The sequence below is a fragment of the Thalassophryne amazonica genome, chromosome 8 (assembly GCF_902500255.1).
Source record: "Thalassophryne amazonica chromosome 8, fThaAma1.1, whole genome shotgun sequence".
NCBI lineage: Eukaryota > Metazoa > Chordata > Actinopteri > Batrachoidiformes > Batrachoididae > Thalassophryne > Thalassophryne amazonica.
The window spans coordinates 19,863,545-19,880,013 of record NC_047110.1 but is presented as its reverse complement, the minus strand read 5'-3'; the positions used below and the strand labels follow the sequence as shown (position 1 = coordinate 19,880,013).

At 41.3% G+C, this 16,469-nt stretch overlaps 2 protein-coding genes across 3 annotated transcripts in view; one reads left to right on the top strand and one right to left on the bottom strand.

Annotated features, from left to right (window-relative positions):
• The window catches only part of LOC117515326 (nucleobindin-2-like), a 73,359-nt gene extending 60,274 nt beyond the window's left edge, over nucleotides 1-13,085 (top strand). The window contains exons 8-12 of one of the 2 annotated variants that reach the window (XM_034175827.1): nucleotides 938-1,030; nucleotides 1,869-1,958; nucleotides 9,084-9,254; nucleotides 12,700-12,754; nucleotides 12,928-13,085. In XM_034175827.1, coding sequence (XP_034031718.1) covers nucleotides 938-1,030; nucleotides 1,869-1,958; nucleotides 9,084-9,254; nucleotides 12,700-12,754; nucleotides 12,928-13,040 — 522 coding nt within the window. In that variant the 3' untranslated portion in view covers nucleotides 13,041-13,085. The remainder of the gene's footprint in view (nucleotides 1-937; nucleotides 1,031-1,868; nucleotides 1,959-9,083; nucleotides 9,255-12,699; nucleotides 12,755-12,927) is intronic. The other variant, XM_034175826.1, reaches the window with a different exon arrangement.
• A 1,054-nt stretch (nucleotides 13,086-14,139) lies between these two features.
• The window catches only part of si:dkey-10o6.2 (uncharacterized protein LOC100124608 homolog), an 84,100-nt gene continuing 81,770 nt past the window's right edge, over nucleotides 14,140-16,469 (bottom strand). The window contains exon 8 of the mRNA XM_034175825.1: nucleotides 14,140-14,435. Coding sequence (XP_034031716.1) covers nucleotides 14,241-14,435 — 195 coding nt within the window. The 3' untranslated portion in view covers nucleotides 14,140-14,240. The remainder of the gene's footprint in view (nucleotides 14,436-16,469) is intronic.

Below are 16,469 nucleotides of genomic sequence, written 5' to 3'. Positions count from 1 at the left end.
CCATGTACACTACACGATGCAGGACGCGCGATTAACCTGAAACTCCGTCCAAAAAATTCCTGCATGAAAAATCATCTCGCACAGTGTAAAGCATGTTTTACAACATCATAAAACGTGTGCACATTCTCTCCACATGCAAAACATTTTGCGATGACACTTCCTGGGCTCCGTAAAAATGCCTGTTTTTACAAATAAAAAATGGAATATTTTACAAAAGGACATTTATCTGTAAACATCAACACACGACAGACGTCACATTAACGTGTTGGTTTACATAATGAATGACTGAACCAATCATTGTTTAGCAGAGGCACTTTTACCCAGAATCCTTTGCCTGTATTGTTACAAAACCTCAGAATTAGTGCATTATTCAACATTAAAAGATGTATGCTATATTTTAACTTTGTACAAATGACAGAATTGACATTAATGGAGTTATTCTATCAGTATTAATGTTTTTTATAAATCAAAACCATAAGTCAGTATGACTTTATTTTTCAAGAGCTCCGCCTGACCGGATTATTGAGATTGATAGAGAGCTGGCTTTATGGCTGCTCTCAGAGTGCCTCTGTGCTGGGAGCTCTGTAGTAAACAAGAGTTTCCAGCAGGAGCAGAATGTTCAAAGAAAAAAGTGTGGTCTCATTGTTTGGGTCTGTTGTGTTACTTTTAATATTAGTAGAAGCTATTGTGGCATTACAATTTAAATTTGTTTTATTAGCAGTTGTAAATGTATCAGAGACAATATTGGAAATCATCTGTTATCGGTTATCTGTAACTTCCGATACATTTTTGGGTGGTTTATTGTTTTATCTTTATCAAAGATAACTTTTCAGTTATCTGATTATCTGTTATCGAAGTTAATTTTTGGGTTATCTGTGCCCACCACTGCATATGAATGATTAATGGTTTGAGCTAAATTTTTATTTCTCTTTTCAAGCTGGAGAAGGTTTACAACCCTAATAATGAAGAAGATGATATGGTTGAGATGGAGGAAGAGAGAATGAGAATGAGGGAGCATGTGATGAATGAGGTCAGTCACTGCAGGTGGAGTTATAAAAACTAAATACAAAAAATATAAATATAAGAAATATTCTATCTGCAATGTTGGCACAAGTGAATTTTATATATATATATATATAGATATATATATATATATATATGAAGATTCATATCCTGATGGGCGAGAACTAATTAATTTTCAAGGTCTAATCAGGACAAATCTTGGAAAATTGGAAGCATGTTCATGGCCATTTAAATAACCTTGAAACCCATTTAATATATATTTTACATCATAATCAAACGTGCCCCAATCTCTCTCATGTATGAAAGAGGGGTGGAGACTCAAATCACCTGACAAAGTCTGATCTGGATTGTGGATTTTGTGGAAATTTGAATTTAATATTGAAAAGCCTATTTGGTGTACATTTTGCATTATATCTCAATCAAAAGTGCCTCAATCACTCTCATTTGTGACAATGAGGTGCAAACTGGCACTCTCAATGAATAGACTAAGTTTGAGCCGCATCTGATCTGTATTGTGGATTTAGTGAATATTTGATATTAACATTGAAAAGCCCCTTTGATCTATATTTTTGTATTGTATTTTAGCTTATGAAAAGCCACTTATAACAAGACACTGACCTTGAAATTTTTTTTCCAAGGTAAAAAAATTGTGAAATTGGAAACTAGTGTTGGTGGAGGTTTGTGCTCTTTGAGTGCAGTACTCTTGTTCACCTCTGTTTTTGTCTTGTGTAATTCTTTTTGTTGTTGTTGTTGTGTGCATTATTTTTTGTATGCATGTTTAATTAAGTCAAAATGTACTGAACTACAGAGAATTAAATGTAATACTGCCATGTTATAATGTTCAGGTGGATACGAATAAAGACAGACTTGTGTCACTGAGTGAGTTCATGGAGGCCACGCAGAAGAATGAGTTCCATGAACAACAAGAGTGGGAGGTAAGAGTTTTGTAAAAACCTTTCATAGTTGCAGACACAAAATTAAATTTAATGCAATGCTAAAATACCTTCGCCTGCATGAGCATTGTGTTCTTTATAATTTGCAGTTGTTTAATTAATTATTTAGTGTAGGGTAACCAATGTCCTGTTTTACCACGACGTGTCCTATCCTGGTTGTCCTTTCAACCAGGCTTTTCTCAGAATCTCTGAGCTTTCTCAGAATCATCCTTACCCCAGTGAGATGAAAATGTCCTGGTTTTCATTGTTTTTCATTGGGCCATTAAATTGAGTGAACTTCGAGTATCATTTGAGTATCTCATTGCAGGGAGGAGTGTCCTGGTTTTCAGTACTCAAAATATGGTCACCCTAATTAAGAGCCTATTGTCTTATCTGCAGTTTGTACATATAGGAGGTCTATTAGAAAAGTATCCGACCTTATTATTTTTTTCAAAAACCATATGGATTTGAATCACGTGTGATTGCGTCAGACAAGCTTGAACCCTAGTGCGCATGCCTAGTGCGCATCGCAGTGAGACATGCGATGGAAAAACCACCGACAGCTGTCTGAACGCCATCTCAAAGCCGTCCTGTGAGACCAAAACGGAGGTGGTTTTGTCTCACTCCAGTAGCGAATCCATCGTGACGCGCGAAGCCTCCGCTCGGCTTTCCATGACAAAATCTCTTGTTAAAAGTGAAATTTGCTGGAAAATGGTTGATGTCCAGCTCTTGTGATAACCAGAAAAATGGCACATGATGGTCACGGATCCAGACAGCCGTCCGTTTAGAAATGAAATGGTCGTTCCCCATCAGAAAAAATTCTGATGGGGAAAAAAGCCCAAATCATTCCGCCATTTCCTGGCAATGAAACGACGACGAGGGGGCTGGACCACTCCTCACTCAAAGCCTGCTCACAGGCGAATGATGCAACCGACAGGTGTGGAAAAACTCATGCATGCGCACGAGGGTTCAAGCTTGTCTGACGCAATCACACGATTCAAATCCATATGGTTTTTGAAAAAATAATAAGGTCGGATACTTTTCTAATAGACCTCGTACAGTGAGGAAAATAAATATTTGAGCACCCTGCGATTTTGCAAGTTCTCCCACTTGGAAATCATGGAGGGGTCTGAAATTCATGACTGAAAGAACATGACTGAAAGAACGAGCTCGTGGGTACAAGTGGCCGAAATGGGCTTCCTTTGGAGGGTGGCTGGTGTTTCTTTAGAGATTGGGTGAGAGGTTTGGTCACCCGTGGGGATTTCGGAGTAGAGCCACTGCTCCTTCACATTGAAAGGAGCCAGTTAAGGTGGTTTGGGCATCTGGTAAGGATGCCTCCTGGGCGCCTTCCTAGGGAGGTATTCCAGGTGCGTCCATCTGTCAGGAGACCCCAGAGAAGTCCCAGGACTAGGTGGAGAGATTATATCTCCACACTAGCCTAGGAACGCCTCGGGTTCCCCCAGTCAGAGGTGGTTAGGGTTAGGGCACGCTTTCAAATGAACTCTGGCAACATTCTGAGGGAAGTTGGGGATGTGGAATCTGACTCATCCATGCTCAAGGCTTCCATTGTCAGTGGGGCGGCTTTGAATTGTGGGCAGACAGTTGTTTGTCCTTGTTGTGGCTGGCGTTCACCTACAGTGAGGGAAGTCATCAGGGTGATGGAGGCATTTCGTGTCTGGTTCACAGTAGGGATGGGTATTGATAAGATTTTATCCATCGATGCCATTATCGATTCCACTTATCAATCCAATTCCTTATTGATTCTTATTGATACCTCTTGTGAATATTCTGTGTACTAAAAGTAGGCTTTACAGCTTTTCTATGTCAACAACATTTTATTGTCTTAAAGTAAATAAATATGAAATTGTCACTGGATCCTTGATGTCTGACTTTAATAAAATCTACATGGTGGATCCTTGATCTCTGGACATAAATGGAAATAAACAAAATCTGTAGTTTTTCTCAAAAGCATTTCCTTTCAGACATTTTGGCATGAATGTCACTCCATACCTCTTGGCTGAACTCAGCTGGCTGCTGCACCTCAGCACAGGATGTCTCATTTTGGGAGGAAAAAATTTTTGATCAATTGCAGTTTGGAAAGAGGTGCATTTTGATTTAAGCGGCCATTTGCTTTGAAGATATGAATCTAGCTATCTGGACTCTATCTTTCTAATTTGACTTGGCAGAGAGCCACGCAGCTGTGCAAATGTAACGGAGGGCGATTCCGTTTCTTTCTCACAACAAGACATTAGGCTTTGAGAGGGGTTAAGAAGTGGATTTGCTACTTCTGAAAGCAGGTGCAGCGAAGCAAAGAACCATCGAAGCAGCGGGTCAGAGTACTGCTTCATTGCTTCAAAGCAGATCTGTTACAGAAGCGGTTGATTACAGGCCAGCTGCAGGGTCTGCAATCAACATAGAGAAATGATCATTTTCCCGACAAACACCCCCAAAAACAACAGCCACTCTGAAGGACCAATAAGGGATTGTTAAGCAAAAAGGCTATCGATCTGGGTGGATTGAATGATTCTAAATGTTTCTTGAAAAGAACCAGTTCTCAATACCCAACCCTAGTTCACATGGAGGTCTCTGAAATCAGTGGCCAATGCTGGCAGGCATGAAGGACTGTGGCCTCAGTGGTTGCAGATGCAAAATCTCTTGTGTGGGAGGAGTTTGGGGAATCCATGGAGAATTAGTTTTGGTCAGCCTCAAACCAGTTTTGGCAAACTGTCAGACATCTCTGGAAAGGGAGGCATTTCTGTTGTCAGCAAGTGTGGAGGCAGTGGCAGTTCACTGGGAGCAGACGAGATTTGTAAGTTGCTGAAGTCTTTGGATGCTGTTGGGTTGTCATGGCTGACATGCCAGTACAATGTTATATGGAAGTCTGGACAGTTCTGTGGATAGAGAAAACTGGGGTAGTGATTTGGAGGAGGAAATTGCACTGCTCAGCCACCCTGATAGTAAAGAGGAGTCTGAGACCGATAGTTGAACCTCATATTCAAGAGGAGCAATACGGGTTTCATCCTGGTGGTGGAACAGTGGACCAGCTCTACATTTGTGTTGTGGACTAGGAAATGATGTATGACAGAGTTCTATGAGGTATCTTGTGGTGGGGTGCTGCAGGAACATGGGGGTATAGGAACTGTTGGCAGCACGTGAGCTGTTCTTTATACGCCCAGTGAAGGAGCTGTCTGCATTCTCTACATCACATCAGACCTGTTTCTAGTTTGTGTTGAACTAGGGCTTCTCCTTGTCAACAATCCTCTTTATGATTTTCATTTTGAAGTCACAGTCAGGGATTGGAGGTTGGCCAGTTTGGTGACTTCAGAATTGCATCTCTCTTGCTGAGGTTGGGATTCTATTCAGACAGTAATGTCCAATGTGCACTGGACAAGTTCAAGGCCTAGTGTGAAACGACTGGGAAGAAGATCAGCACCTCAAAATCTGAAACCATGGTGGTGTGTTTAGAAAAAGGTGAATTGTCTCACTCCTGGGTCAGAGGAGAGTTATTGCCACAAGTGGAGATTCAAACATCTCTGGGTCTTCTTCACAAGTGAGGGTAAAATGGAGTGTGAGATTGACAGATGGATTGGGGCTGCATGTGAGGTCCTCCAGATGGTTAAGTGGGTTGTTGTGATGAAGAAACAGCTGAGCCAGAAGGCAAGGCTCTTGATTTACCAGTCACCTTATGCTCCTACTGTGTGTAATGACTGAAAGAACAAGGACACAAAAGCGGTTGAAATGAGGTCCCTCCCTCTTATGTCTGGGCTTACACTCTGTGACAGGGTCTAAAGGTCAGATATCCAGGAGGAACTCTGAGTAGTAGAACTGCTCCTCCTACACATCGAAAAGAGCCAGCTGAGGCGTTTTGAGCATCTGGTGGGGATGTCCCCTGTTCATCTCCATATTAGTTACCGGCATATCGTGGAAAGTGTGTGTGTGAAACTCTTACCCTAGGAATATTCCTGCCAAGCTTGGTGAATGTCTACTCACCTTTTTCAAAGTTAATTTGTATTGTCATTGTTGTGACAATCCCTCAGTGACTAGGAAGATTGCCTCTTGATTGATTCCTAGATCTGTTGGTGGATGCGGAGATGACAGAAAAAAAGACCAGTCTTGATGCGCACTGTTTCTGACAGATGCTGCACGTGGTGCTGTGGAAGCTTCTGCCTGTCAGGATCTTGTTCTCTCTCCTTCGTCTTTCTTCTCTTCTGTGTTGTTTGTCTGCATTTTTCAAAAAATTCCACTTCTATGTGGATCATTCCTTCCATCACTTCTTCCCAGGCCTTCCACTCAATGGAGCAGCTCTTAAGTTTGTGCTTCAGGAGGTCCTTGTAGCATTTCTACTGCCATCCGCTGGACTGTTTTCCCTCGTTCATCTGGGAGTACAAGATCTGCTTGGGAAGTTAACAGTCATCCATCCTAACAATGTGACCCACCCACTGAAGCTGATTCTTGATGATGATGCACTTTGTGCTGTGAAGCTTGGCTTCAGCCATGACACTGATGTTTGAACAGTAGTCTTCTGACTGGATCTTCAGGTGGCAGTGGTTGGTGGTCCAGATCTCAGATCTGTGCAGTAGTGTTGGCATGACAATAGTCTTGAAGATGAGGATTTTTGTCTCTTGTCGAAGGGTTCTTTTGTTGAAAACACGGGTGCGAACGCAACTCTTGCACACTTGATTCTGTGCTGGATCTTGTCATGGATGTCTGTGTTTGATGACATATGACTGCCCAAGTATAGAAAGTGGGTCATAGTTTACAGGACCTGTCCATGCAGTATCACAGCAGGAAGCTTTGAATTGACCATGTTGGGTGGAGGCTGATACAGGATGTGTCTTTTTTAGGTTGGGTTAGGTTGGGCTTCAGTTTTATGCCATTTGCCAGAAACTTTGGCAGACACATCATCGTGAAAAAGCCTCAGGATCTTGATGAATTTCTCTGGACAGCCCATTTTGCTCAGGATCTTCCACAGAAGTGGGCATGACACACTGTTGAGTGACTTTAAGTCAATGAAGGTGAGGTACAGTGGTTTGTGTTGCCCTTGATACTTTTCTTGCAATTGGTGGACGGTGAAAATCATGTTTGTTGACCTTCTTGATGTTCAACAACTGATGTCTGTGCAAGAACCTTTCCTGCAGTAGATGTAAGGGCATTCTCTGATGGCTTCCACAGTTGTTTCCTTCCTGCTGTAGATGGTGACAATCATTGAGTCTTTCAGGTCTGCTGGTATTTCTTATTGAGTTTAGATCTTGATGTTTGTGCAGTTGGCGTTGGAGAAAGGGAACTCCTTCTTTAAAGACATCAATGAGAATGTTGTCTTCTCCAGGTGCTTTGTTGTTTCATGCTTTAAGGGCAATGAAAGTTTGCGTGACAGTTGGGGTTCGGATGAGTCTTCAACGATGTATTTTTGTGACAAATGGCTGAGTACTTCCTCCTTCTAAATAATTTGGTTGGTGTTCAGAGGTCTTCGAAGTGTTCTTTTCCATTGATCACTGATGTCATCTCTGGTATTCAATAGGCTCAGCCCATCCTTGCTTGAAGAGGTGCTTGTCCTTTAGTGGAGGGGCCGTAAATTGCTTTGGTGGCATTGAAAAAGCTTCTGTTGTCATTTGAGTCTGCGAGGGGTTGGATTTCAGCCTTGTTGATCCACCACTGATTTTTCAGTTTGTGAGTTTCATTGGAGTTGCTTTGCTTTGCTGGAGTTGAGACTTTTTCTCTTGTAAGGTCAGATCATTTTGATAGTCAAGGAATATTTTTGGTTTTTGGCCACTAAGCCATTGGCGGACCTCGTCATTCTCATGAAATCAGTCCTGGTACTTCCTCTTTTGTTGTCAGAGTGTTCCTTGGCAGGCTGTTGTTATGGCTGTCCTGAGCTCCTCCAAGTGTTTAGGAGCCAGGACAGATTACTTTGTGGGGAATTCTTTCATCAGGTGCTGTTGAAGCTCTACTTTTGTTTCTGGGTCTTCAAGCTTGGTGACGTTGAACCTGAATTTTGCAGTGTCCAAGCCTCCTCTTTGGTAGATGTTTACCTGGATCCTTAAGCAGATCAGGTGGTAATCCATCCAACAGTCTTCTCCACCAGTCATTCCTTTGGTGGACAGGACATCTGTCTGGTTGCACTTTCGGTCAATGATGTAGTAGAGTAGGTGCCAATGTTTTGAGTGAGGGTGTTGCCAAGAGACTTTAAAATTTTGCTTTTGCTTGAAGATGGCATTAGTGATGATGAGATTGTGTTCAGCATGCTTTATGAGAAGCAGGGTGCCATTGACATTGCACTTGCCCGTTCTGTTCCAGAGCTGAAAAGGATCCTGCTTCTGCCAAGTGTCTGATGATTGAATGAGACATCTGCAGCTTCAGCGCCGGGTCAGAACTAAGGGCTTCCAGATTCACAGTCCTGCTCCTGTCACTCTTTGTTGATTGTCAAAAGACTTGTGGTTGTGCAGCGCAGCATAGTAAAATTTACAACCAGGGTCATTCTAGAGATGCCTGTGCTAGGGTTTCTTTAACATGGGAATGTCATTGCATGCAGACAAACACATAGGTTTTGACAGATCTTTAGCCTCGCCCTATGTCTGGGAAATCCTAGAGAGTCGGGCTACGAGGACCTGCTGCAGCCTTCATCCGCCTTCACAGCGGTTGGGTGACAAGCCATCACCTCCTTTGCCTGATCCGCCGTTGAGGACCTCTTGTTTTAGCAGAACTTCGTAGGCTATCTCGTGTTCAGGATTCCTGTTGGGCCTTCGCGGCCCTGTGGCCACTATGGTAATTCACCCAAACAATATTCCTCTACTTGATCCATTCTCAGGTGCCACTTTGAGGACATACACTCGCATGAGCTATTTCAATACCCTGTATTACTGCTGACTCAGATTAACCTGTGCTGTTAATTATTCAAGCACAGTTACTTTTTCTTTTCATGGACAAATTAATGCAATGTGATACTGGTTGTATTTATCCACATTACCAGCAACTTTTGAAACTGGAGAGATACACCTGATTATAACTTGATTTTGAAAAAATCAAAAAAAAGAAGAAAAAACAAGTGCTCCTTGTGGATAATAAGGAAGTTGTTTGATCATCCAGTTAATGGCATTCTGTTATGTCTTTTCTTTCACCTTCCCTCCACAGACTTTGGAGCAGAAGCCCATGTACACCGAGGAGGAGCTAAAAGTGTTTTTAGAGCAACTGACCAATGAGCAGAACAACATTGACATGAGGACGGCCAGCCTGCAGAAGCAGAGAGAGGAGATTGAAAGAAAACAAGAAGAACTTAACGCCCAGAAGCTAGGGCTACAGCAGGTGAATTAAAAAACAAAACAAAAACAAAACACTTTGACACGATTTGACTACATTATGCTCACTGTTCACATCATACATTTTATTAAGATACAAAATTGTAAACTGGTGTCCGTCTTAATATTTGGAAGCTGTTTTAAAGTCTTGTATCTCTTATCTTCTGTTCCTAGAATGCATACCTCTTCTTTGTTCACAAAGCCATAATTATGCCACTAGTCTTTGAAGCCTTTTCCTATTGTGGCCCTTTTTTGGATAAACTGACTGCTAACAATGGTTGAATCCTTTGAGTATTACTTCTTTTGTGGTTTGGGGCCATGTAAATACAAGCTCTACCCACAGTCCAAATCCTCTGGCCAACAAACTGTTAGAATGCAAGACAGCTGGAAGAGGGACAAGGGGCTCTACCAAGGAAGACCTGCCACCCTATACCCATAGACCAAGCACCCCCTAAGCTCTACATATTTATTTATGTGTGGAGCAGGCATGGGATATCTGGTGGGAATAATCAGAGGAAGGCCTGTGAGCATAGGGGTAGTCCAACCTCCTCCAAAACCTCCACTGTCATGCAAGCAACTAGAACCTTTAAAAGGACATACCTAATGGTGCCCTCCCAACCACCACGGGGCCCCACAGTCAGCAACCCAACACCACAGAGAAGCAAGCAATAGCACCACAACTACTCCATATTCCTTAAGAGCATGAGAGGTACCCGGTAGGGACCAAAACAAGGATGCTGTGTTCCACAGCAGACTGGTCCAACCAAATGAATTGATATTTTAATATTGTTGATCATTTATATAACAAATTCATTTTACGTTAAGGCTAGTATCTCACTGGGCTGTGACTGTTGGAGAGTAGCTGGAGACACAAATTTAAGACCAAACAGGCCTGTTGGTGCATGTCACCCAGACATGGGCCAAATTTCTCAGGGATTGGCGGCAAATATGGGGGCCAAAAATCATGACTAATCTGCATATATAGCGATCAAATGCCACACAGCACTCTCGCAAATGTAAAGTGGCATGTGCACGGCTGAAATGACACATTTGTAAACACCGTGCTCAGGCTGGCTTTGGGCTGCTATTATGTGAAAAGAGGCTGTGGAGATTCACCAGACTGTAGGCACAGAAGAAAAAGCACTGTAAATACTACTACTACTACTAATAATAATAATAAAAATGATGACAATAATAAATGGTTTGGGTGGTGGCACCGCACCCATCAAGGACAGAAACAACCAGCAGATCGACCTCCTGCTCCATCTCGTCAGTGTTGTCCTGGTAGATCCACTCTCTTCTTCTCCAGCATTGAAGGAAGAGTCCATACAGAGTCCATACAGATTTCTTTCTGGGAATGACCAGTCCTCCACTGGACGGGCTCAGGCATTTGGGAGGCAGATAGGCTCCGAGATCCAAGCGCTCCTCCACACGCACAGACTCAAGCATCAAAACACTACTCCACATGCACGGGCTCCAGGATCCACTTGAAATGCTCATCGACTCACTGGAAAAGCCATGTTTCTGTGACATGGCACACTGCGATGTCCAGCAGAGTGAACCCACAGAGAAGACGCCTGCGTCTAATCATTATTGTCCCCGCAAGATCCACTCTCCTCTCCTCCTCTCCTTGGGCTCCAGGATCTACTCAAAGTGCTCCTTAACTGGCTGGAATGGCCATGTCTTCGTGACGTGACACGGCGCACTGCATCGAGATGTCTAGCAGCGCTTCGGGGTGTGTGTCTTTTGATTTGATTCATTTGGCAATAACATACATTCACAAAAAAAACAAAAAACAAAAAAACAATACAATATGTAAAATGGCAGAGGATAACACAATAAAAAATATTTACTTCCATTGTGATCCTCAAAAACCAGCAGTTCAACCCCAGAACCAGGGAAGCTCAGGCCGAACCCAGGTTCCAGCAGGGCTTTAAGTGGTACAAGGTGGCTTCATGCAGTTTGTTTGATCATTTTCTTAATAATAATTGGTGACCCAAAATTCATCACTAAATTCCAATCAGGTTTATTCACTTAATTCCTTAAGCTTTATTTCATTGCTTTCTTTCAACGTCTCTTGAGTAACAAAATGTGTCCATATCCTCAAAATGGCAGTAACTTGTTCATTTGTTTGTATATTTGTAAATAATGTTGGTCAGTCGTATTGTAGACGTTCCGACTATTAGATTTGAGACTGATTTAATATTTAAATTAAAGTTCCTATGGCTTAAAACATAGGTGATGCCCTGATAACTTTGAGGTGAGTAAATATTGTTCTAAATAATTAAGTATTAAAATTGTCAATTATTTTGGCACACACGTGAAGTACCATTAATTCCAAAGAATGATTTAAAATCACTACATATTTATGGTTCAGCCGTGTGTGGCCAAATAATTATAAATTACTTAATACTATTATGATTTTGGTCCCCACTGGTGAGGCCCGGTCCAATTTAGATCTTCATACTTATTCAATATTTAAACTTGCTACATCTCGCTACAACTGTGTGGCCAAAGTTTAAAGTTCTAAAAACAGCAAAACTATTATTTTAATTTATGCTACAACAGTAAACACCGAAGCAGCACCTAAAAACGGAACTGACCTTTTTAACAGCCGAGAACCTACTCAAATGAACTCTTTGTTTTTAAAGTTCTAGATGATTTAGTGCCATATTATCTTTCTGAACTCTTCTTCCTGCATCAACCTTCAGGCAAACCTTTCTGTCACTTGAATGTTTTTTATTTATTTATTTAAAAATCACTTCATAACAGTCTTGTCCTTCAAAGCTACTCTATAAATGGATAATTGTAATTAATTATTTTACTTCAGTTAAAAAGGAGTAGTCTTGTTTTATTTGTTGTCCCTAAGCTTTAATGCTGAGTGTCATCCTCAAGCTGTCAGTCATTTTTAAAATTTATTATGAAAACTGTTTTACAGTTAAACTTATTTTTCTACCTACAAACTCAATGTTCTTTCTTGTATTTTTTTATTGCTTCTTTGAATTTACTTCATGTTTTTCATTTATAATTTTATGTTGTTTGTTCCTATAAATAACATTGAGACCCACTTTAAAAAGCTGCAGTATACACTGTCAGTCAAACATTTGGACACAATTTCGCATCAGAAAAGTGTCTCCAAACTTTTGACTGGTAGTGTTTATATAAAATTTAATTAGTGTACATTCATAGATGGAAGGGTTGTGTTGCACTTTGGTGGCGAGATGTGCTCAGTTAAGTGTTATGTTCTTCAGGCTCCATGCACAGACTGCTGCCAAGTTCAAAGCAAACAAGACAAGGATCAATTTATCTTTTTATCGTAGGTCAAACTGAAACGTCACTGTGTACATTGAAATGGTTCCCAGAGACATCTGATATTTGCAGTGTAAGCTGAGCAGAGGCTCCGGTTATGTTGTAATAACTTAACATTCATCTGTTTTGTGTTCTCTGTTCAGGCTGTAGAAGAAGTAGAACGGCTAAAGGCTCAAGGCTCAAAAGTTAAGGTTGAAGGTGAGGTCTAAAACTACCCAAGAACAAAATATGATGGGCAGCACTGCTTCCCACTTACACTCTTGAACATGTCGATACTCTGTTGCACTCATGAGTGGCTGCAAGGCTTCATTTGCTGTCCTCGTCCAACAATAGTTCCATGTTGTGCCACTAAGCCACGCTCTGTGTTGCAGAACCAGGAGCTCCTCTGCCTGAAGGTCAAATGGCTCCAGTTATTGCAGGAGGCAGTCAGCCTTTACCGCCTGGCCACCAGCAGCAAGATGTTCCAGTAGCAAGCCACTCGTAGCAGACCTCACCTCTTTGTGCTCCGTGTGAATGTCAGCGAGCGTGCGCGTCTTGCCATACAATCAATCATAGTTTGCCTCTCTCGTGTTTTCACAACCACATCTCAGTGACAATCTGTCTAAATGTTGAGATCATCTAAGCAAATCTGATTCCAGGTTGCAAATTTAGTGCCCTTCTTCTTGCTGGTCCACAGGACTGCACAAACCAGATATTAAATGTGGACTCAGTCCAAGTTTGTTTATAGACAAATAACCCTTTTGTTTTTGTCTTCATGATCTTTTATTACATCAAGGACGCTGGTCTCTGTGGAAGTGCTTTGGGACTGTTGTCTGCCTGAATACTGAATGTTTAGTTCAGTACACACTGTAGCTCATCACTGTCCCTCACAAGAAATACTTAAAAAAACAAATAAAAGTAGAGCACCATGCTTGTAGACGAGCACATTTATCTTGGAAAAACTTTTCAAGCTCAATAGCTTGTTAAAAGTGGCTTTTTCTAAGATAAAATATAATACAACATATAGATCAAAAGGACTTTTCAATGTTAAAATCAAATAGCTGCTAAATCCCCAATAGCGATCAGAAGCAGATCAAACTTTGTTCATTGAGGGTGCCAGTTTGCACCTCATTGTCCATTGTTTCTGAAACAGATACTTGAATAACGAGAGTTTATCTTTACTTTGACAGTTATGTTTTAATTTAATTATACTGATGTTGCCAACAGCTGTTTTCTAATATAGTTGTCTGTGCATTATAACTGTCAGCGCTCGACTGTCTGAATTTGTGCCGTTCGTGTCATGTTTAATATATTTAAACTATTACGTTGCCATTGAAATGCAGCAAGTTGAGTTTGTAATTTTTTAGATGAAGGAAAATGTTACAAGATTAGAGAAAACCAAAAGTACATCTCATTAGAAGAACTGCAGTGTACAACAACATGGTGATGGTTCATCTTTAATGAGTGCATTGACTTCAAAAGCTGTATCCATGTTTCCAGGGTAACAAACTCAGCCTGCTGTACAATGTTTGAATGCAGACAATAAAGTGAATGAGATGCACATTTGGGTCAATGTCATGTTTAAAAATGGGATCCAAAGTGACACATTCTAATCAAATACATTCCTGGTAGGGCTTTAAACTGTTATCTAAACCTGCATTTTTAGTTCAACATTGCAGTATATTTCTGAGATAAAACAGCTGAATCAGTTTGTGTATTCAGGTATGTTCGAGAAGCTCTGTTGGAAGCGCCCCATCAGATGGTCATAGGATGTGATAGGAGGATATTTATTGGACCCATCACAGCAGGTTATCAGGGCTTCATCATCCGGATGCACAAAGAAAGCCACTGACTGACGTGTTCCAAAGTCTCCAGAAGGGGGGAGCAATACTCTGTGGAGCTGAAAGACAGACACCAGCAATAAGATGTTTTTTTGTTCTTTGCTTTGAGACTTAATTGTATTTTCATTTTGTCTCCTCAAAGCCACGATAAGAATCCTGGCTGGCATACACACGTTTCTACAGCTATTGTGCCACCGCCGATACGTAGAGGTGATGTTGGGAACCGTTAATAGTGTGAAAACAAGAAGTCATCAGAGTGATGTGCACATTGTGAAGGGCAGTGTTACAGAAAGAACCGGGGGAAAAAATAACACCATGTAAAATGGTGCAATCTGACGCGTGTATTCAGGGAACACAAATATTTACTTGCAAATGACTAATTGGCTCATAAACCGATTTTGATTACCAAGGCCACTGTTACTGGAGTTGTCACAGAACCGCGGCCTGCCGAGAGCGCAACACGGGGAAGAGCCAGGGCTCGTCTGTGCCCACACAGGTGCTAACGACGCTGTGCGTCCTGGCATAAGGGGCATTCCAGCGGGAGCTGGATGGTCGGTTAGGAGTGTGCCAGTTAATCTTGCGCTGAGTCACGCCAGCTGTGTGGAACATAATCATCTGAATGTCATCCAGGTACATCACATTCCAACATTAAAGCGCGTTTTTGCAGTGAGAGCTGGTTTCCCTAATGTAATTGGAGTTATGAACTGCACCTACAGTAGTGTTCAGAATAATAGTAGTGCTATGTGACTAAAAAGATTAATCCAGGTTTTTATTGTTACATGGGAAACAAGGTACCAGTAGATTCAGTAGATTCTCACAAATCCAACAAGACCAAGCATTCATGATATGCACACTCTTAAGGCTATGAAATTGGGCTATTATTAAAAAAAAAAAAAGTAGAAAAGAGGGTGTTCACAATAATAGTAGTGTGGCATTCAGTCAGTGAGTTTGTCAATTTTGTGGAACAGGTGTGAATCAGGTGTCCCCTATTTAAGGATGAAGCCAGCACCTGTTGAACATGCTTTTCTCTTTGAAAGCCTGAGGAAAATGGGATGTTCAAGACATTGTTCAGAAGAACAGCGTAGTTTGATTGGAGAGGGGAAAACTTATACGCAGGTGCAAAAAATTATAGGCTGTTCATCTACAATGATCTCCAATGCTTTAAAATGGACAAAAAAACCAGAGACGCGTGGAAGAAAATGTAAAACAAACATCAAAATGGATAGAAGAATAACCAGAGTGGCAAAGGCTCACCCATTGATCAGCTCCAGGATGATTAAAGACAGTCTGGAGTTACCTGTAAGTGCTGTGACAGTTAGAAGATGCCTGTGTGAAGCTAATTTATTTGCAAGAATCCCCCGCAAAGTCCCTCTGTTAAATAAAAGACGTGCAGAAGCGGTTACAATTTGCCAAAGAACACATCAACTGGCCTAAAGAGAAATGGAGGAATATTTTGTGGATTGATGAGAGTAAAATTGTTCTTTTTGGGTCCAAGGGCCACAGACAGTTTGTGAGATGACCCCCAAACTCTGAATTCAAGCCACAGTTCACAGTGAAGTCAGTGAAGCATGGTGCAAGCATCATGCTATGGGAACCAAGATGGCACCTAAGGGTACTTAGGTGCCATCTAAAATAATAAATAATCCGTCTGTGTCTGCATTTAAGATGCGTGGAATTTAATAAACGCAAACCGAATTTCAGACATCTTATATATTTTACTCTGGAACAAAGAGGACAGTCAGAAAAGCCCCCTCAGAAGCTGAAAGGTTTTAGCCATGCTAATGCTCCCCTGAAGAATGTACTCCAAAAAAAAAGTCTGAAGGACCTAAATGACATGGTGAGATACTGAAGAGCTTCGCTCGTTCATGTCCGCGACATATACATATTAATATTAATAAGTTGCTTGAAGTAGCCACATGTTGAGTTTAGTGTTTTACAAACTATTTTAAGACATTTATTAGGTCTACTTGTGCATAGTTTTGGAGCTTTAGGCTATAAGCTTTATTACTAATACTGTATTAGGCTGAAGCTCATAGAGCTATGCGTAATAAATGTTGTCATTGCAAGGGGAAACCAACTCTCCTGTAGCCAGT